General features: G+C 40.0%; 1 protein-coding gene across 1 annotated transcript in view; it reads right to left on the reverse strand.

Moving 5' to 3' along the window:
* The window catches only part of LOC132079983 (connector enhancer of kinase suppressor of ras 2-like), a 166,626-nt gene that overhangs the window by 86,164 nt on the left and 57,661 nt on the right, over positions 1–22,801 (reverse strand). Inside the window, exon 3 of the mRNA XM_059482922.1 lies at positions 16,632–16,795. Coding sequence (XP_059338905.1) covers positions 16,632–16,795 — 164 coding nt within the window. The remainder of the gene's footprint in view (positions 1–16,631; positions 16,796–22,801) is intronic.

Consider the following 22,801-nt stretch of genomic DNA (forward strand, 5'->3'; position numbering starts at 1 on the left):
CTCCATTTCAGAAAGAGGGATCTGGACAGGAACACTGCAGAAAGTGCCAAACTATCAGCACACCTTGAACACAGAAAGAGATGGCTGGCAAATCTGTTAAATATTTAAGTTATTTCATACAAAAGCACAGCTCAAGCAGTAAGAACTTCTGTATCTGCACTGACAGCATCATTACCTGCACACATTCAAAAGAGCTGCACAGATTATCAGATTTGTTCAGAGACTGATCCCCTGTGCCAGGCTGGAGCTCAGCAGCTCCTGGTGCCCCATTCCATGACAGGAGCTGCAGAGGAGGATTGCAGGAGGCACAAACGAGCCACGAGGCTGAGATCAGGGCCAGACAAGCTCATTAGGGAGGAACATCAGCAGCACAACTCCAGGCTGGAGCTGTGCTCGCAGTGCCCCTCCTCACTGGGGTGTGCAGCTGCTTTGGGGAGGATAACTCTGCTGGCAGCCTGCAGAGCACAGCTCTGAAATTCAGCTGTTTCCCCTGGAATTCTCCATTTCCAGCCTCCCTGTCCTGGTTCCCCTCTCCTGCTGGGCTGAGCTGCTGTGCTGGTGGCTGGGGTTATTGCAGGAGCTGAGGGAGCAGATCCCCACAGGGCTTTCACACCTGGTGGGGTTTTCTGAAGAGCAGAAAACGGGTGGCTGTTGTCAGAAACTGTACAATTCAGGTGACAGGAGAAAATGCCATTTTTTTTCCTGAGCAAACTGAACCAGACTCTTGTTTTTCAGAGAAGATACAATGAAAAAGAGAAGTTGTTGAATGTTCCCTACAGTCAAAACTGGAATTTTGAAAACTGAAATCTGCCTCCAAAAAGATAATCTTAAAAAAAGAATCTTGCAACTGAAATTGGCCTCCTCCTCTTTTTAATGTCATAAACCCAAAATGCAGAAATAGCCAAACCACATTCACCAAAGAACCTTCCTGCCCTGTGCCACAATTCCAGCTAAAAGCTCTGCCTGTTTTGTATGTTCTGGTTTGAAGTTCCATTTTTAAATAATTGAGCAAATTCTGTATCCATCTGACAATATAAGATCTGAGCTTTTTACAAATCCAAAGAAACGGAATGAAAAAATTCTTCAGTTGTGGCTTCAGGTGTTCTCATACCTTACTGCAGGTAAGCAATAACATAAAAAGGAGGATTTTATGCTAATACAGCAATCTGGAAGAATTTTAGCTACAAGGATAAAATAGATCAAATTATTGTAGCCAACATCAAGATAAAAAATAATGAATATAATGGGGAAAAAAATCCAAGTGCTAATCAGTTTTTTGTAAACACCAGCACCCGAAGAGCAAAAGTCAAGCACAGAACACCTACAGCATATGAAGAGTTTATTTCTTCTGTGGAAACCCTCCTCCAGCATTTTTTCCTACAGGTAGAGCTATAATGAAATTGTTTTGCTATAATGTGACATACAGAGATAGAAATAATGTATGCACATTGCAATTTAATAGACACAGGATGTAATTTTAACTAAACAGTTTATATTGCATAAGTAATGACTTTAACTTACCTTAAAAACAGATTTCTTTCTAATTATAGTAATTTTTCTTCATGTTGTCATTTGTGTGAGTAGTCAGTGTAATATATATAAATATATATATGTGTATAAATATACAAACACATGGGTGCATGCACAGCTTTTTCTGTAGGTGATACTTTGAGACTGTTATAATTTTCACTGAATATAAAAGAGAAGTAAAAGGGCAGAACAAGAGATCTGACTGAGGAGGTGAAAGGAAGCAGCACTGACTGAAATTCAAGCACTTTACATGGAATTTGTCACATTCAAGGCATTTAAAACACCACAGCCTAAGCATTGAGCTGCAGCCCCATTTCTACATTTCATGCAAAATCTTTAAGAATGCTCTAAATTATTGGGAATTTAAAAGCTCCATCTCCAGGGAGTTCTTCCCCAATCCAGCCATTCTCAGATCTGCCATAAATCGATTTATTGTGGGTGTGGAGCAGCTCACAGCTCCGCGGGGATGCTCTGCTCCCTCCCTGGTCCCCAGGGCCTGGAGCCACCCCTGTCCCACCTGGGCTCAGTCACAGCTCCGAGAGCACTGGGAAATCCCCAGAGGAGCTCTGGGCTCTGGGATTGTCCCCTGGGAACACACAAAGTGCCAGCTGGGATCTGCAGCTCCCGCTGCATCAGGGCTCTGGCTGCTGCTCCATGAGAATCAGAGTTTTGGGGATAGCATGGAGCCAGTCAGCTCTTGATAAAGCCACGCAAACACAGCATGTTTGATTATAAAAGCAAAAGTCACAGTTAATCATACACTCTGATTTCAGCACAAATACTTCTGGCACATACATAGAATGAAAACTGTCAAAACACATTTTTTTTCTTTCGAATTTCCTTTCTGGAGGGATGTTTTTAAAGGTTAAGAGGCTTTGAAACAGTGGAAATCTGATTCTGAAAAACTTGTCTCTGTAAGCACTTCTTTGATTTCAGTAAAGTTTTGTGGTGAAGTTTTTATGAGACAACTTCACACTGAAGATATTGAAATAGCATAAAGTCCAAGTGCATTTCCAGCAGGTGTGCCTGGATTTCCTCTTAAAGAATTTACAGGCTGCTCATCCTTTGTCTGAACAGCAAATTGAAAAAGGCCAAATAAATTTTAAATGAGGGGTCCTATGAACCAGTGTACAACTTCAGGTCAAGAGACTGGAACCTAAAACTTAAAATTTCCTGAATGGTAAAATAGGGATAATTATTATAATCTGATGCAAGTCATGACACCGCTTGAAAAAAGTTAAAATAAATTAAGAAAGTAAAAGTTTTGTTAAGGAGAATGCATAAGATTTAGTTCATTCAGTCTATAGATACATAAATTATTGAATATATCAGTGTATTTTATATGTATATATAAAATCCTAGTGCTGTTGTTTTGAAAACTATAAATGTATTAGGAAAATAATTTCCATTCATGGCTGGGGAATGCAGCTCCCGTAAAATACGGCCCAAATTTGGTTCAACTTTTTCTTTAAAAGCTTTTCTCCTTCTAAATCAGTAAATTAGCATAATAACATACCATAAATATATAATAAACCCCATCCTTCTGCCTCTCTTTAACAACATTTGCCCATCATTCCAGTTAACTGCAGTATCACAGCACAGTTTATGTGCACAGAACGTGACATTTCATCAAAATAAAAGTATGGAGTTCATTAATAACTATGCTGATGCTATGCAAATATGCAACATCATAATACAAATTAGGGTCTATTATTTGAAACACCTCGATGCTTTTTTATGTGCAGCTTTCCTCCCCCTTGCTCTCCCTTCCATTATAATTATCCCACCTTGCTGGAGCAAATTGTGTCACAATTCTTTGTCTCCTGAGTCTGTAATTTGGAACGTGTCACGGAGCTCCTCAGCACTCCACACACCTTCCTATTATCTTGTAAATAGATACATTAAGCAGATCTAGAAATAAGATTAAATATTTTAACCTATTTTAAAAATTAAGATCTGCATTATATTTTTTTTTATACAGAAGAAGGTTTAGCATTTACACTGAAATTGAGATATCTAGGTATACAGATATCTAGATATAGATATGTCATCAAGCATAATTAAGGTGTCCTGGATTTTTTTTTATTTTTAACAAACATGATTTTTATTTCAGATAAGAATTAGAACTTTATAGTCTTTCCTTAATAAGCAGACTCAAAAAGATTGTAAGGCCAGCCATTGAAACAGGTATTTTTTCAGAATAAGGTTTTAAAATAAATTGTTAACTTTATGTTTAAGACTTCAGATGTATATGTATAAGACTTATATTTAAACTTTATGTTTAAGAGTCAGGTGATTGGGCTCCTGGTGACAGCAAAGCAGCAGATGAGGTCAGAGATGGAGATGCAGATTTATTGTTCAAGGATCTCAGGTTATGTAAGGCTCACCCCACTCTAGGCCAGCCTAAAGCTGCACAATGCACCAGTTCCTGCCCTGGACTGATTAAGATGAGCAGGAATTAACAGGATCCCTGATCTCCTGCCTCAACATTTTAGAAGGAGCTTTTACCTGGCAGCTCTTCCACAGATCTCTGAGCAAACTGCACAAAGCCTCCTTGCTCTGCTTAATCCTAATGAAGCACCGTGATTTCAATTGTGGAATAAACAAATACTCCCCTAATTGGGTGAGCTTGAATAAACTGGAACATGTCCCTGGTTTGGGTGTGGAGGGCTGCACAGGGATCTATGGGGAGAGAGAGGAGCCAAGTGCCTAAACCACAAAAAACTGTGAGGAAAGCAAACTCATTACACACAGAATAGATTTCAAAAATGTCCCACAGAATTAAACCAATCTGATCCACTGAGCAGCCTGACAGAGATCTGTGGGCATATTCCGAAAATGCATCTTAGAGTTCTCTCTCTCTGTCCCACATGAGATCCAGCACATTGTGACACATCACCAATGTCATTTTTGGATAAGGTCTGTAAAAATATGAGATCTGCTCTTCAGTTATGCAGACTCCTGACTGCCATAATGGTATGAAGTATAAAGAAAGTGCATTTAATTTTAAAGTTCCTGCCACTCTTGAGTCTGCTGACCATGCTCAAGGAATGCCTTAATTACAATTTTCCCATGTATATTTTGGCTGTTTTCCTTTTTTCCCCTCCTCCTTGAAGAAATATTAATTAACGTCTGAAACCTCCTTATATTTTTCATAGTTTTAGATTACTCATTCAGCAAGTCCCTCAATTTTACTCTATTTGTAAATAATCTAAACATCAACCCAGATATTTGGCTATTTAATGCCCATTCTCACCAAAGCTTTAAGAGAGGAAAATTTTAAGAGAGGAGAGCTCATATCTCATTTCAGCTGTATAATAAATGATTATTTACATATCTGAAGCACCAATTTGTTATTTCTGCAGAGGTGATGAACCATCAGATTCAGAAACAGGAGAATTGATCCAAACCTGTGATTTAATTTCTCTGGGAGAAGGCTTTTCCTGCTTTTCCTGTACACCTCAACAGCATCCCTTGGAGCTGCTCTCCCACTCTAATTCACATTTTCTGCTCAGCTCTGACTTCACCAGGAGTTTAGATCTAAAATCCCTGGAAGCAAATCTGCATTTTAAAAAAATTTCTTTGTTTCTAAATGCATTTAATGCTTTCTAATATTTTTCTTTGAGCAAAACCTTAATATCCCAGCAGCATGAAATAACAAAACATTCTCATGACCAGAATAACCTTATGATGACCAGAACAATCTTCTCATGACAACAACCTTCTCATGACCACAACAACCTTCTCATGGCCCTGCTGACAAAGTGGTGGGTGCATTGCAGCATCCACTCAGCCTTTGGCAGTGCCAAGCTGACATTTGGGCACATTGAACATCTCCAATGTCAACTCCCAGGAAAACACCAGTGGGGAAATGAAGCTGTGGCAGCATTTCCTTTCTGATGGGCACAAAAGGGAGGCCCAGGAGGGTGGAGGGGGTTTGGGTGTTTTGTGGCTTCTTTCCACATCCCCAGGATTCTTGTTCCCAATGTTTTATTTCGGTGTTAAGGATGGGCTGATCTGCATATGGCTTCCATGAGAAAACACATGCAAGCCAGACAGCCAGGGTGGCTTGACCTCTTCCATATGTGTAGGAAAACAAGCTCTGAGCAATCTGCTGGCTGGGGATGCTGTGAGAAACAACAGCAAAGGATGGCAGGAGATATTTCCTCCAAAACCATACTGGATCATCTGCTAACTTCTAAAGATGATCAGCAATTCCTGCCTGCATGAGTCATTAGCAGCCTGCTGCTGTTCCCTGCTGTGCACTGGGCACTGTTGATATGTTCTGTCTCAGAAATACCTAAATCACACCAAATTCCTCTTTGCATTCCCAGTTACCAATCCAGGGAACCCCAGTGGCAAGGATAAAGTATCTCAAGTGTTTGTTGTACAGATCAGTGTTCTTTTTTCACCTTTCTCTGCAATATCTAAGGGAGTTGTACATGTATAATGCACTGTTTAATAACCACAAACCTTCATTATTCATTACTAAAACCTTGTGGTCAATTAAACTTTGCTATTTATTTCATAACAGCTTTGTGCAGAACCAACCATCCTACCCTAGAAAGCCTCATTTCCTCATTTTTTTAAAAGTATCTCTTAAAATGAATTATAAGGCAGAAATGTAAGATTACAGAGAAAAAGAGATTCAGTAAATAACACAACATTAGAATTTGAATCAATGGTGAATTATTCAAAGTTCAGGGGATAAATTATAAGCTGGTTTGGAAATCTTACATCCACACTGACCATTTCACTCGGGTCAGACACTTAGATCCCTGCAGAAGTGGTAGATCCACATAAAAACCACACAAAATCTGGAGAAATGTTCCATATGTTCATAACAATTCAGAGCAGCATATAGAAATTAAATTAGTAACAAGATTCATTTGAATGGGCATTAATGAGAGTATGAAAAAAGTTCATTTATCTATTTGGATTGTGAATTTGCTGAAGGCTGCTCAAGCAACTCAGTCAACAACAGTGACATGAATATGCATGTGCATGCTCAGATATTTGCATGCAGATGAATTTATCCCTGACAATAACTGATCACAGATAATTACTCAGGAATTCAGGCAGCTCATAGACACTGATAATGTAACACAGTGGCATGAAAAATATCTTACCAGGAGTTTATGAAAGAAAACGCTCCTTGCAAATTAGAAAAGCAATTATTTGGTAGAGAAAAATGACCTTTTTTTGAACTTTCACTGAGCTACTCCCTCTATTTCCTTGGCACAGAGATGCTACAGGGTATAGTGCTTCCTGCCATGCATTGCAGGGGACAGATTTCCAATCAGATTGATTTGAGAAGGGAAAAAGGGAACTGGTGCTTTCTGCAAGGGAAAGTTTTTGCAAATGAAACACACTATGAATAAAGGCAACATAGTCCTTTCCAGTGGAAAGAAAGAGAAAGTCTTAGAAAAAAATATTAAAAGCTAATTTCAAATGTTCATAATATTGTTTGTACCTAAATATCTGAAATACCATTTAAGAAACTGTGCAATTATTTTTCATTAAAAGACTAAGAATTACCAGAGTATTTCATGTGGATTGTTAGAAAGAACAATTTCTTTGATGGTTAAGACTTTCAGCACCTGAATAAACCAAGGAAATATCTGTATATCACTGAGTTCTCGGGTTATCTAAAAGAAATTTAAATTTTGTTAGTGTAAAAACACCTTTTCCATTTAAAGGGGGGAAGCTTATCTCTTCCTGTACTAGTGTGCATTATTCTTCCTTTTTGTTCTAAAAATAGACTCCTCTATCCTCTATAATCTAATATTCCCCTCCTATTTAACATAATTACCTAGGACTGAATCAATATTCCATTAGCTGGGTGCAGTCAATGGGCTGTCCCTCAGTGCCTGCAGCACTCCAAGGGTTCAGGCACAGATCTTCATCCACGCTGCTTTAGGATCCTCTGGAAGGACTAAAAAACATTCTGGGGAGCAGTGGTGATGCCTCAGGTTTAGCTTTTATATTTTTCAGATTCTGTGCTGCTTTAGTGTATAAATCTGAGCTTCATGTTAAAGGACGGTGAGCTCTGTGCACAGAGCAGGGAGACAAAACAATTCCTGCTCCAGCTGGGCACCAAGGACAAATGACCCAAATCTCAGCCCCGGAGCACAAACCCCGTGGGCTGGAGAGAGAAAAACAAGCAGGGTGGGACTGCCTGGGCTAAAGCTGGAATGGGACAATGAACTGCAAGGTGCAAACGGAGCAGAATTTATAAAAGTGCCAGACCTCATGATAGGTTGTGCATTTTGGGGCCATTTTGGTTCATCTTGGGTGCAGCCCTGGCTGGGCTCTTGTGCTGCCCAAGGTGGATCCATTGAGACCTTCTAATAATCCCTATTTTATTCTTTAACTCCATCCAGCCTCTGTTCTAGGGCAGCCTTCACAAGGCAGCAGCTCCACTGGAAAGGATTCATTTCCATGGTCTGCATCCTCTTCCTTCCCACATCTTTCTCCACATGGCTCCCAGGACACCTGCACAGCCCTGGGGCCAGGAACAGCCCCACTGAGTGCCCCTGGCCCAGGGCTGGTGCCTCTCCCCGAGGATGAGGAGAATTTTCTCCCAGAATGTCACTCTGGGACCTCCTCAGCACCGGCAGGAATCCTCATGGACTCAGTTCCATTGAGTTGGGCTGGGATTAAACAAAACTCCCAAAACTGAGAGGTGCTGTGGGGATGGACTGGGCAGCACAGCCTCAGGAAACCTCACCTGCCGTGAGAATGACTCCCATGGGGTTGGTTCTCCCACCCAAATAAATATGGCAATTCACACAGCTTTGGTAAAGACCTTTCATAAAGCTGCCAAGTCAAGATTAGCAACCTCAGCTGGCTAATGGATTTAAATTATGTATTTAAATGTTTCATACAGGAGTGTACAATTAAGTGTTGCTATGATGCAATAGACCCAAACCCTCTCCTGGTTTCTGACAGAGAGCACAAAGCCCTCGGTGCTCCAAGCCATGATTTTAGAAAACCAATATTTTCCTTTCATATGCCCCACTTGAACTCTTATTTTTGTGTTTGCAATAAAAGATCAGAGTGAAAGACTTACCACCCCAGAATTTAGAATTTAAAATTACTCAGCTCAATTCCTCCATGAAAGATTGGTGTTATAGTGGCATTTTTGTGAAACCAAAGCGAACTTCGCAACATCTGGATTTTTATGCTTTACTCAGAAAATTTTTTTGTAAGATTTGCATGTATTTGATTAAAAGAAATGTAGAAATCCAGCAACACATTTTATCATGAGTAAGAGATGACACAGGATGAAAATATTACAAGATTCCTTCTTTCTAATTCCTTTAGTGCAGAAAGAAAATGATGGAGAAGAAAATGTGAATGGTCTGCTGCACAATTTGTTCATGTGTCACTGCAAGGCTGTTCCATACACTTCACATTGAGATTCTAGAAGAGCGATAATTCATATTAATTAATTGGATATGTCAATTCTAATTGCTCCACAAAGGCTGGGTGGGCAGACTTAGGAGACCACAAGGGATCTCCATGTTGCTGCAGAAAAATCAAGTATCCAAATCTTGGCTATTCTGAGGTTGGGGACTCAGGAGAGCTTACACAGAGCAATTTAGGTTAGAATTAAGGTTAAAACATTAAAGTTGGCATTCCTGCTTTCTGCTCTCCACAGGTACTGGCAGAGTGGATTATTGTGCAGGAAAGGATGCCTGTGAAACCCTGAGAAATCAAAGCACAAAAGCAATAGACAGTCCCTTAACAGTGCACCATGCCATGCTGGGGCAGCTGGTGTCAACAGAAACACCATGAACTGGAACAGGGTGTTGCTATAAAGGTTTTTCTTTTATCCCTGTGCAGAGAAAATTTCCATTTCTTTATCCCCAGCAGTGACTGGGTTCAATCAGCCTTGGAGAAACCAGACACCCAGAAGGGCTGAAATTACAAAACAATCCCTGACTTCCAGCTCCAAACCTCAAGAGAAATCAAAATTATGTCAGAAATGAGCGTTCCATTAATATCTCCTAAACCAGGGATAGAAGAACATATGGAAATTATAATATAATGCTATTATATTATCCCAACACCAGTTGAAGTGAATTTCAGCCCTCATGCCCTGCCCTACAGAGTTGCACACACGTGGTTTTTAACCCCAGCTCATTACCTACCTATTCATTTGCATGAATTCCTGCTCCTGCATTGGCTTAATAAGTAGCAATACAATTTAATTGCAATTATTTTGGGGGGCTGCTCTCTGCCAGTGAGTGACAGGAGCTCACAGCATGAAAAGGAATGAAAGGTTCAGGATCAGAATACCACTGAGCTTACCCAGACACAGAACCAACATGAAATCCAGTAATGGATTATTATAAATGGATTCTTTTATAAATTTCTAAATAGAAATAAGTACATTTCTTTCTCAAGCATTCACCAGCCAAGTCTGCCATGGATTGGGATCCTCATTCTCACTGCTACTTAAACAGATGCATTTTCAGAGGAAAATTACAAGCTTTGGAACAGGTTTAACACTTGGAATGGAACATGTTTCTCGCTATTTTGTGAAAAAGAATTATTGTGTGACAAGAGGAAACCTCTCAACTATGTCAAAAGACAGGAAAAACAGAAGTTTCTTTCCTCTCATTTGCCTGCTAACACTGTCTTGCTCCAGAGGCAAATGACATGCATAAATTCAAGGAATTAGCAGCAATCAACAGAGCAAATTTGTATTTTTCCTGGTTTTTAACCTAAACAAAACCATAAGTAGGAAGAATACAGAAGTAGCCTGAAGTAATTTATCAGAAGCTTGATAGCCCTTTATCATTGTTTGTGGGCAGGAATTAGATGTGGTCTCCTGGATTTCAGCTGCCCTGCATTCCCCTTTGGACTGTGCGCAGGAGCTGAAATTTGAATAAAATGCAGCCAACTTTCTTTCTCCTATTTCCACTTTATGCACCTCATATTATGGCAAGGGATGAAATTCTCCCTGGAACACCTGAACAGGATCATTTTCAGTTTGGCCACAGGATAAACACACATCCTATAACCAGAGGGATCTGGGCCTTCAGCAGAGGTTGTGTGGCCATGGCTGCTCTGCAGGAGTGATAAATTCAGAGAGGATAAACTTCTCTAGAGAGTCCAAGTCTAAGTAGTTAATGTATTTAACACAAAAACACAAATCCAAAAGTCAATTTTGTCCTAAATTCCTTTTGTAACAATCTTGTGCTTGGATATACTTCTGAAAATTTTGCTTTCTGCACTTTTGTACCAGCACTGCTGGCGCTGCTGCAGTACCCAAAATATTCCTGCCGTGTGTTACTGTGGGACAGCTGGGGTGGAATCAGTGGTTCTTGAAGAGAGCCCTGAGAAGACACCAAGAAAAATTCTCCTTTACCTTGTTCTTTGCTTAGATCAGCTCCCTAGAGCTGCCTTTAGCCTGGTGATTTTAGGAAGGATTTAATTTTGGTGGTTACTCAACACATAATTTGTAATTACATCCAGACTTCTCCAGCACACCTTAGAAAAACCATGAAATTTTTAAGTAAGACAGAAAAGTCAAGTACACACCTGTAAAATTCCAGGACTTTAAGCTACTCTGAATTATTTGTACAAAATTATCCTCCTTCAATGCCCTCATCCTAAGAGAAACCTGAAAATGCCAAAATTGTCAACAGGCTTTTAAAAGGGAAAAAAAAAACCCACCAAAAACCAAACCCATACCCAATCCTTAAAATCAGTTATTTTTCCAAGTTCCATGATTTGAAAGGCCAAGAAAGAATGAAGCTGCTAATTAGACTAATCAAAAGATGATACGCATGTTCTAATATGTGCAATAATTAACCCACTCAATTCAACAGTATTAATTCAATGTTTTGGCACAGCACAATAAATAGCACTGGACTGCCAAAAGCTGAACTTCTTTTCTAGTTGAAATTAATAAAACTCTCTGGATGCATACATGTTTGTGGAGACAAAAATAATGTGTGTGCCAGGTTCCTCATTCCACTGAGGAGATGGAATCTCTTCATCTCTCACCAAGAGGGATGGCATTCCACTCCAAAAAAAAAATCAGATTTATTTCCACCTACTCAACCATCAATATATATATAAAATGAAGATTTTAGTCTAGAATAATTACCTTTGAATAACCCCTGAAATATGGGTGGAAAGAAGTATTTGATGCATAGAATGACTTGCTAAAAGTGAAACTTGTTCACAAATCAGGTGAAGTAAGAAAAAATACTTCCTAATATACTTGCAAAATTGACAAATCAAAAAGTCAAGTATTTGCAGAATGAAAAATTAAAAGGATCTCAAGAGAGATCACTGTAGGTGTGGCCATTAAAATGGTATTAATTTAGGGAAAACCTGAATAATTTTAATTCAGAAGAACAATGTTTTAATAGATACAGAGGCAGCCATGAAAGACTTCACCTTCACCATGAGTGCTTCAAACTAAATCACTGCAAAAAATTCCTTGCTGTTGTAATTTTCTTAGGGAGATGCTTAATAAAGAAAAATGCTAGAAAAATTATAGGGGGGAAAATTTTTTTGGTAGCTGTGTCCCATATATAATTTTTAAAAAAACCATTTAAATATAAAAATAAATGAAATTCCTGCAGTTATTGTAAACATGTTGACCATGGTGACTTTATTGTGCCTTCTGGTGGAAACCCCACCCTGCCTGGATTGTGGCCTTGCAGAAACTGCAGACAAAGTTTCTAATCTTTATTTCTCCTTGAAATTTCTCCCCTGCACAAGGCCTTATTTCACAAGTTGAATGCCTGTGAAGTACTTTTAATTACTTGAGATACAATCTCTATTGGAGCATTCTTTTCATTTCCCATTCATTTTTCATCCTTTCATTATCTTTCTTCCCTGTTTATATTTTAATTCGTGCAGGCTTTAACAATATACTGACTCCAATACCGTCCTAATTAAATTAAATTTATTTGCAGATTTGAACAGCAAACCATGTTGACCTCAGAATTATTCCTTTTTCTTGTTTCCAGTATACTTTACTCTCTATCAAAAAGTTCTTTCCCCCAGACCCTGCTACTTCTGCAGATTCAGCCTCTCTGCAACAAGTCCTCCAATAGATATCCCAATTAATATTTCAACTTCAATAAAGCTACAATCCAAATCCAAGTGGCCCACAATTTTTTGTCCCTAAATGTTATTTAGGTCACCTCAAATAAATAATTGCAGAGCAGTTTCTGACCACCCTAGCAAGAAAGGACTTTGATGTTCCAGATTGGACTTTTTCCCCACAGCCATCATTCCCAATTTTCTTCATAATTAAAGCTCAACTCAGAAATGTCTTTCCAGAATGGTCAAAGAACTGAAGCTGAAAGTAAAGCTCACCTGTGACTTTGCATTTCATAGCACAGGAATTCACCCCTCAGCAAGCCCCAGACAGTGCCTGGACTTTCTTTCCTACTGAGAAAGTTCCTCTCACCTTTTGCACTCTGATTTTACCCTTTCATAAAGGAGATTATTTTTACATTTGAAATTATTTAACTTGCAGGTAAAATACATACACTTCTATATCACCATATTGCACAGGAATATTGAATACTCTTATTATTCCCTTTTCACATTTCTGACTTTTTTTCTTTTCCACTGCAAGTCATGTTTCAGTGTGGAATCTTTTCCAGCCAGGATTCTCATATAAATTTCCTATCTGAACTCAGCTTGCTTTCAAAAGAAAAGTGGATGTAAAAATCATGTCAAGGGCTGATGCACAACATAACAAACCCTCCCTGCCTTTAATAATTTGCATTTGGAACCTGGCTAATAGGTGGTGTGGCAATAGAAATAAAAACCAGGAGTTTCCTCCTTTAGTTTTAGTTTCTTCTTGCACTTAGAACCTTCTTTACAGGTCAGCATTTGGTTCTGGGGGGGTTCTGCAGTGCTTGCATCCCTGGAACTGCAGCTGAGGCACCATTCTTGGTGTAACCCCAACAAAACCCCAGTGCCATCCCACAAAAGCAGTGGCCTTAGACCCTCAGGAAAAGCACATTTCAGCGTGTCCCAAGGGCTGGAGCTCCCCCAGTCCCATTTCCCAGGGTTTCCTGGGAATTCCTGACCACCCTGAGCTTTCCTGGGGGTTTCTCCTGTTCTCACAGCCCACCCTGCAGGGATGGACTGCAGATCCTGCTGAGGCTGCCTGGGACAAATGGGTCATGAACTTGGGCACTGCCCACTGCCAACCAGAAATCAATCCAGAAATCCATGCAGGGGGAAAAAATCAATGTTCATTGACACAGCCCAGGCAGGGCAAAAGCAGGGCAGGGATGGGGCAGGGACAAGAGCAGAGACCCAGATCCACTGGGAGCACACCAGGATGGACAGAGGGAGGGACAGAGGGACAGAGCAAAGTGCTGATGGTGCCTCCCCTCCACAGGTGGCATTTTAAGACCAGATTGTTGGAATTGGTGCTTTCCCGCTCTTTTTTTCCCATTAAAAATGTTGAAAATAAAATTCAAGTATTTATATTTATGAATGTACAAACAGAGCTTGTGCTCTGCACCCTGTCCATATTTCCAGCACACATTAATGAGGGCACTCAAGTACTGATTCTTGGCTGCCTGGGGCTCTGTTTTACCTGCCCATAAACTGTCTTAAATTTGTAATGCAATTCAGTGAATCAGGGGCAAAATTACTGTTCCATAAGACATTCTGATTTCAATAATTTCCTATATGTTAACTCCTGTTTGGTGGCATAAACAAAATAGTGATACTCTTTAGCCCCTTTAAAAATTACATTTCAAATAAGATATTTCCTCAGGTTTTTGGACTAGCTGTTCTAAAAATCCATATCAGCGAGCAATTCTGAGTCACAATTTTTTCTGGTTGCTTGGCCAGCAGTCAGATATTAATGTAACAATCTATTAATTTTTCAAGAGTTAGCACAGAACAAGAAAACAATAGTGATATTTTAGAAATGTATTTCAGCTCATAAAGGCAGCATCAGCTCTTCTCTCATTCAATTATTGCCATTATTTAAAATAATTAAAATTAGATTCTTAATAATGCTTTTTGATTACATGGATCCAAATCCTAATAAATGACTACAGATTTAAAATAGATTTTCTACTGAGTCTGGTAAAACTTTTCTGTGATCCTACAAGAATTGAAGGAGATGATGTGCAGAGAGGCAAGGAGAAATGTCAGAGGCAGGAGAACACCCCCAGGAGCAAAGCTGCAGGCAGCAGAAAAGCACACGGAACAGGCAGGGAGAGAAACATTTAGAAGCAGGGAAAAAAAAAGAAAAAGGCATTTTAGAGCCAGAGTGAGAAAGGAAGAGAAAGGGCAGAAAGGCAGGAGGCAAAATAAATGATACCAGGAGCTGGAAAATCCCCATCCTGCCTCAATAGGAAAAGTAAGGTCAGGAGGCAGCACAGCGAGAGCTGCACCATTGACCAGCAGCAAGAGGAACATTTTCTGTGCTCAAAAAAGGAAAAAAATCACAATAAAAGAGTCAGCAGGGCCCTCCTCAGGGACACACTGGGCTGAAGGGAGAGGTTTTCCCAGAGGGGGCTGCAGTGTCAGGGCACAGAGGGCTCTGCTGGGGTGACACAGAGTGACACAGGGGCTGTGGGACATCTTGTCCAGGGAAAAGCTCCCCACTTTGGGGTCAGGGGTTCCCAAAAGGCCCTGGCTGCTGGGGTCTGCAGCACACACCTGCCTCTGCAGCACACACCTACACACCTGCCCCTGCAGCACACACCTGCCCCTGCAGCATCTGCCTGTCCCTACAGCACACACCTGCCCCTGCAGCATCTCCCTGTCCCTACAGCACACACCTGCCCTCTACAGCATCTCCCTGCCCCTGCAGCACACACCTGCCCTTTACAGCACACACCTGCCCCTACAGCATCTGCCTGTCCCTACAGCACACACCTGCCCCTGCAGCATCTCCCTGCCCCTGCAGCACACACCTGCCCTTTACAGCACACACCTGCCCCTACAGCACACACCTGCCCTTTACAGCACACACCTGCCCCTACAGCATCTCCCTGCCCCTGCAGCACACACCTGCCCCTGCAGCACACACCTGCTCTGACAAAGCTGTTTCACTTGGAGGGGCAGATCTCAAGGCATACCAAGGGTATTTTGTCATTCAAGGTACAGGAAAGAAGATGAATGAAAGGTACTTAAATATTTTTTTTCCCCCCGATCAAGTGCATTTTAACTCACATTTTTTCTATCTTACTTCTAAGTGCCAGTTTCCCTCTTGGAATCAATTTCTCTTTATCAAATTCCCACAGGATAACCCAGTTATTCAAAAGAAGAACTGCTGATAAAAAAGTAAAATCCTATGATTGTCACATGTCATTTACCTATGTAATTTTGTTATTTTGTGTTTTAATATTTTCACCTGTCCACCTACATGAACAGAAGTTATTTTGTTTTTAGAATTAAGTTAATATATCACATTTTATTAGCTGGTAGGAATAAAAGAAGAAAAAAGAACTTTTTGATATCAAATACTTTGCTAAGAGATTAACCAAATTAGTAACCTAGTAATTATTAATATGAACAAATAATGTCTTTCCAAGAGCTTGCAGGTTGCTGAAAAAACCCAAAACGAACTTTTAGCTGACACACGTGTCTGTAGTTTAGATAAAGTCAATTTTACCACTCCAATCTCATCTTAAAGCTCATTTTAAACAATCTTCCAGTCTAATTAGCATTCCCTTCTGGCTGTGTGGTACCATCCCTCTGAACGCTGGCATGGTTAAACCACTCAGGTCTGCTTGGTTCAGTGCAGTGTGGCAAATGTCAGTGAAATACGAGGGCATATGGCACATAATTACAGAACCATATGGATGCCAGGAGTGATATTCAGCAACATTTGAATGCAGGACCAAGAAAGTCAGAGGAAAAGCAATCAAAGACCATCAGACATAATCATTAAATGGATAAATATAGTTTCTATGCAGCTGAGAGAAGCCAGGACATGTCTGTCCTTCACTGAAGCAAAGGCTGTTTGAGCGGGGGGCTGTAGAGCAACCTCTACATTATTTTTAGTTTAGTTTTTCAGTTTTTAGTTTGGTTTGTACATGTATAAGCACAGCTGATCAAGGTGAGCGATGCAAGGAGCCACTTACCAATGCACAGAGCAGATCCACTGCTTCCAGGATCAGCTCCTGGTGGCCAATGCGAGTCACCCCCAGCTCCTCCAGCTCCTGGTGAGTGATGTGCAGCAGCTGCTCCCCGTTGATCTTCTCTCTCTCAAAGTTTTTGATGTATTGTTGGAGGCAATCATCGAGGCCTGGTTAGAAAAGCCAACAGCAGAGATTCAGAGAGAGGAGAAAAACCCAATGAAACAGTTCTGTAGCTCAGAAACACAGAAATTTATTGGGAGTGGAAGCGTGCTTCCTTGTTTGGGGCTGTTATGGAGAGCATGCAATGAAAATTAAAATTTAACTTAGATAACCCAGCACGTGTTGCTAGGGAGAGAAGTTTGTATCACTGATATTATTTTCAACATTTTTAAATATTTTAATAGTAATTCAAAACCTTCATGGAGACAAGGGAAGGACAAAGCAGCACAGAGAGTGACATTATAAAAAACCTTTTTCTTGTGATGTCACAAAGACCTAAATATAAGTTTATCTTATGATTAGGAACAAATTCTTCTTGTAACTCTTCCAGGACTCTTCAAGGTCATAGAGTTTGGCTGTCCCTGACCAGGAAGAGTTTTTCAGGCTCAGTACCCACCCACACTGACTCTGGTACACCCATTGCCAATTCTCATCCCACATTATCCAGATTTCTGAATCCAAACAACACAAGAATGGTTTTGTTACAACACCTCCAAGTAAGAATATAATTTACCCATGCACGAGGAATTGTTCCATTTCACCCTGAAACTTGATAGGGTGAGAATAACAGATTATTTTGTTTCTCAGACCAGAGAAGAAACTGATTAACGTGCCAAAAGATTTTTTTCTTCCTCCAAATCTGTTTCTGAACCCCACATGCCTTGAATTTCCAGCCAGAACAATGAGTTGAACACAGGGATCTACTGCTGAAAGCTACATGAGGTCCCTCAGAGGTCCCTCAAGGACTGTCAGATTCAACAGAAATCTGATGTGCACATGGTCTTCTAGAGACCTGCAAAATGCATCTTCAATAACTCCATCTACCAAGGAAAGTAAAACATTCGTTCTCAGTTATTTGCCCTGCAGTGATGCAGGTAAATCCAAAATCCATAAAATTACAGAGATCCAGAAAGCACAGAAAAAACCAACCTGGGCATTTATGACAGAGCTTTGAAACGTAATTTCTGCACACAGCCATCATCAAATAGATTTTGAGTTTGCAGAGTAACTGAGAAAAAGAGTTTTGCCACCTTGTGTGGGTGTGCTGGGTGTCCCCAACAAACATAGCTCAGCTGGGACAAAAGGACTGTGGCGAGAATGGAACAAACCAAAGTGTTTGTCCTCACTCAGTAAATACAAGGGGATACATGCAGTTCCATTTAATTAACTCTTCTTTCAACACAATCCAATTATGTGCTCTGCAAACTGATAGTCCTGAGTTATGTTATAGATAAAGCTCATTTACCAAGCCAAGTGCACAGCTTTGTATTCACGTACACCTATGTCCCATACAAAGCTAGTTCAGTGATAAAAATGTCATATTTTATGGTCTAATTCAAAAGCATGAGGCAGTTTGGGAGATTTTTAAAGCTCAAATCAGCAGTCTGTAACTAATACCTAAACCTTTTCTCTATTCTAGAATGGTCTGCTAATAGGAAACAACTTCTTTGCATCTGTTCATTATTTTTAATGATCTCATGAATGATTTTACATAAGTATAGTTCAGTTCAATTGGCTGAGTCACTGCAAATTCTGTTTATTATTTAACATTTTCAACTCCAAGCTGTTGCACATTTCTGTTCTCTCTTGGTCAAGAACAATTCTTAAAACCATTTTAGAGCAAAAACTCCAAATCCCACACCTCCCAGATTTGCTTTTAGTGGATATTGCCCCAAAACTCAGAAAAAAAAAGTCACAAAAGTGCTACTAGATATGAAATTATTTTCAACAAAAGCAAATTAATTAAAAAATTTAGGATCAGCAGCCCCAACAAGCATTTGCAGCATTAAGAGAGATTTAGGAAAGCCCAAGTGAATGTGCCACGCTGTGAGAAGTGTGCAGTCAGATGTATTAAACCTGCCTTTGTGCCAGGGAGAATGTATGACAGCAGAGCAAAATATCAAATTTGTATTATTTGTGCTGCTCTGTAATAGCTCCCCAGGGCACCTTTACAAGGCATTTACTTACTGGTGCAAACAGTGTGGCAGTTGACAAGAGAATATAGAAATATATCATTAAAGGGCCAGGCTGTCTCACAGAATGACAGCACTTAATAAATACACACCAAAAAGAGAGATTTGCCCATTGCTCTCTGCATTTCTGTCTCTCTGGGAGCCAAGCACTGAAAAGTGAAACATTCCAAAGCAGGAATTTAGCATCAGGAAAATCTTCTTTATTTTCAGGGCTCCAATTGTTTTTACATGAAAATATCCAAGATGAAATTAGAAAGGGTACAGAACGAGCTCATGTTGACTCACCCAAACCCAATGAAATATTTATTTCCTCAAGCCTCTCAGGTCTCATTAGTGCTCTTTATGCATTTTCCTTCAACATCATTTCTGTTTACAGATAACTATTAAGGCAGTTCAGATTCATAACTGAAGAAAGAAGAGGTTTTAGCTCTGCTTAGATGTAGGTAAATAAAATTAACCCACTGGCCCCAAGATACACAACATCAGTGTCAGGCAAGAAACGTAGAAATTTGCAGTTCTCTTGCTGCACATTCTTATTTTATTTGTGTGCATTTTGTAACTTACCAACATCTCCTTCAGAGTACAATAAAGTGATTGAAGAAAAATTGTTCAAACATGGCTGTTTTACTTTAAAGCCCATGATGAGAAAATTACAGCTGGAGGTTGGAGAATTTTTATTTCTCCAACCCAGATGGGCTCAAGGAGTTAATTCACTTTAACAGAAAATCAATGAAGGTTGAAGACATTTACTAATCTCTCAGTGTTATTTGAGAGGACAAGAAAAAAGGAGTTATCCATCAGCCCAAGTGCTGACTGAGTCAGCTCTGGCTGAACATTGCATTAAAAGCTGTATAAACCCTTGTGCTCGGAAAATGAGGGAAATCAGGGAAAACACCCCATAAACCACATCCACCTGAAAACTCTGACATTTTCCTGCTGTATGGTTGGATGCCATGATCTCAAAGGTCTTTTCCATAGTCTCTCTTTCCATTTTTAAGTTTAAAAAAAATCATATTGAATCCACATGGCCTAGGAAAACTTTATCTCCATATTCAAAGAGCAGAGAAAAGGAAGCAACTCTGATATGTTGACTGCAAACTTATTTTGCAAATAGAGCATCTAAAGTCAAAGTCAAGAAAATGTGAATAAAAAGGAGTTAGAAAATTTTAGGGAGAAAGGGCAGGAAAAGAAGAACCAGTCAGCTTGAAAATGTGTATTTTTAGAAATGCATAATTAAGAAAAAAGGAATAATTGAAACAGAAAACAAAGCAAAGCCTTAAAAATATCTCTAAATCTGATTTAGATAGTAACTCAGAGCGAACATTACAGAAGAGATGTCACATATTGTGGGCAATAAGGTTCACTGAGATTAAAATGAATCTTTCCATCCATGTCAACAAATGGCAGGTTTGGTTTCCATTAAAAGCACAAACATTGCTGCCATGTTATGTAAACATCTGTCCCTTCCCCTCCACTGTTGGACAGAGATACTGAAAATATTACCATTATTTATAAAAATATCTGTCCCTTCCCCTCTGCACTGGATGGAGACAGTGAAAATATTACCATTATTGAAAAAATGACTATAAAATGAATGAAGGGAAAGCCCAAGGGGTTGCCTTTTGTGCAGGAATGGTGGAGCCAGGACAGCTCTCACAGGAGAACTGCAGGAGCAATAACTCTGTCAGGTGTGATCCATCCCAGAAGGAATTCCTAAATTTAAAATCTGTAATTTCCAATTTTTCATAGCTCTCTCTATCACTTACACTCATTTATTCTTTTCTCCTTTTTCCTCTATTTTAAGAGATTTTTGCAACTTCCTGAAAACTCTTCTGGCTTTTTAATCTCTCCTGAAGAATCCCTGCCCAAAGGATGAGCTTGTTGCTGCTCCATGAGAATTCCCAGGGGAAAATGCAGCAGCTGGCTGGAGCAGCAAAGCCTGGCTGTGAAAGGGGGGTCAGGGCAGGTCCTGCCAGCTCTGCCTGGCACAGACACAGCAGCTCCCACTGGGGCACTCCCTGGCAGACCAGGGGATGCAAAACAGCCCCTCTGGCAGGAAAATGCAGTGTTGGTTTTGGGTTTTAGGGTGAAAGAGGAGGAAATCAGTTGGTGGGAATGCAAAGATCAGTCCTGGCTTCAGCACTGCTGCAAGAGGGGTGAGATCCTCTCTCTCACTGACAAAGTATTCAGTGGTTTTCCTGATCAAAAGCATATCTAGAAATTAAAAGTACACAGCACCACACTAAACTCCCATTTGCACAAAGGCCTCTAAATAAATACAGTATAGAATCTGAACATAATACAGAATAAATATAATGAAGAATCTGAGAAAACTCTGTGGGACCGGGATCCAAAGGACAAAAGCTGGAAGTTGATGGGATGATCTGTTTGCTCAGAAGAATTACACTTTGGCCTGCCAAGACAAATTAATAACCTATTAATGTGCCTCATTTTATTATTAAAAGCTGTAATACAACACTATCTTTGCTCTTGCAGAATGGTGACTTGTGAACAATCAGCAGATCAAAGAGAAACAGGGACAAATATCAATTTTCTAATGTTGTTGTGCTGTTGTTTCTGGACTTGCAAGTCTAGAAAATCAGCTCTTCCCGCATAGGAAGTATAAAATCTCTCATTACTGGGCTGGAAATTCTCTGATTAATTGGGGAAGGCAGCATGAAATTCTGCTTCTGTCACAACCTTCAGTTTATATATACAGATCTGTTTAAATACATCCAGCATTTAACAGCATCCAAAGGCTCAGTCCAAGTGTAATTTTTACAGAAAGCAAAAAAAAAAAACGTTGGGTTTGGTGGTTTTTTTTAAAGAACAAGGGATATATTCCATGTAAAGCAATATTCAGCAGCTAGTTCGAAAGATCTGGAAGGAATTGACTGGCTGGCTGAGAGACTGGAGATAATTCATGCCTTTTCCTAAATGCAATTTTATTGAATACACACATCAATTCAGCCGTGTTCTTGATCAAAACCCTTTTGATTTATTACCCTGGGCTCAGGCACAGTGGAGCCTTTCCAATTCTTACGTAACTGGTAACAAGGAAAATCATCAGGTGGGTATTTTTGCCAGTGACGTTCGAAAGCCTTTTAAGAATTATTCATTCCAAATAAAGAAAAGGCATAATCCTCAGGGCCATGTTCACACTAAGCTGACTCTCAAATACCAGATATTTGTTCTTAAGCTTTTCAGGAGGAAAAATCAAAACTATTTAGAGCATCAAGAGAAAAGTATCTTCATACTACCACAATTCAGAAAGACACAGATGGAACATGTTTAAAAACACTGGAAAACACCAAGTCTGGAATATTTCAGGCCTCAACTCTTCTAAACTTCAGAGTATATTTGAAATCTAAGGATTTCAGTATTTTGCATATTTAAGCCTACATGTCACAAACCTGACCTAGAGAAATATAGTAGCTAGATGACAGAATTTCATCAAAAAAGTATATTTAAAGTCACAACACAGCAATTTTAAATGTAGAAGAAATTCACAGCAGAAATTCACCATCACAGAAAAGGAAAAAAAAAAATTCCAATTGTTCTGAGAAGAAGAACGCCTCAGTTCTGGCTTTATGTGACCTTTGAATGCTTGACTGTGCACGTAGAATGTGTTTAAATGTTGCTTCCCGGCTGAGTTTCCTCTGCGTCACCGCGATATTCACAGGGATACAGATGGATGTTTTAGATGCAAATACAGGCAGGCTTGTGCTGCTTGAATTTACAGATCCTCATCTGCATGAACAGGAACTGGCGCGGGATGAGCGCCCTGAATTGATGCTTCCCAGGCACCAACTGACACCAAAAGTGCTGGCTGCCATTCCAGGCTGCAGCGTGGGTGGAACTGCACTGGGCATAAACTCTTCCACTGGTGTCAGGCCACTGCTCCAGGCTGGGCAGTCCATGAGGTGCTGCCCTTGCTCCATTCTTCTCTCCTGAGAGTGTCAGATCCACAGGAGCACCGGG

Source organism: Ammospiza nelsoni, chromosome 15 (genome assembly GCF_027579445.1).
Source record: "Ammospiza nelsoni isolate bAmmNel1 chromosome 15, bAmmNel1.pri, whole genome shotgun sequence".
NCBI lineage: Eukaryota > Metazoa > Chordata > Aves > Passeriformes > Passerellidae > Ammospiza > Ammospiza nelsoni.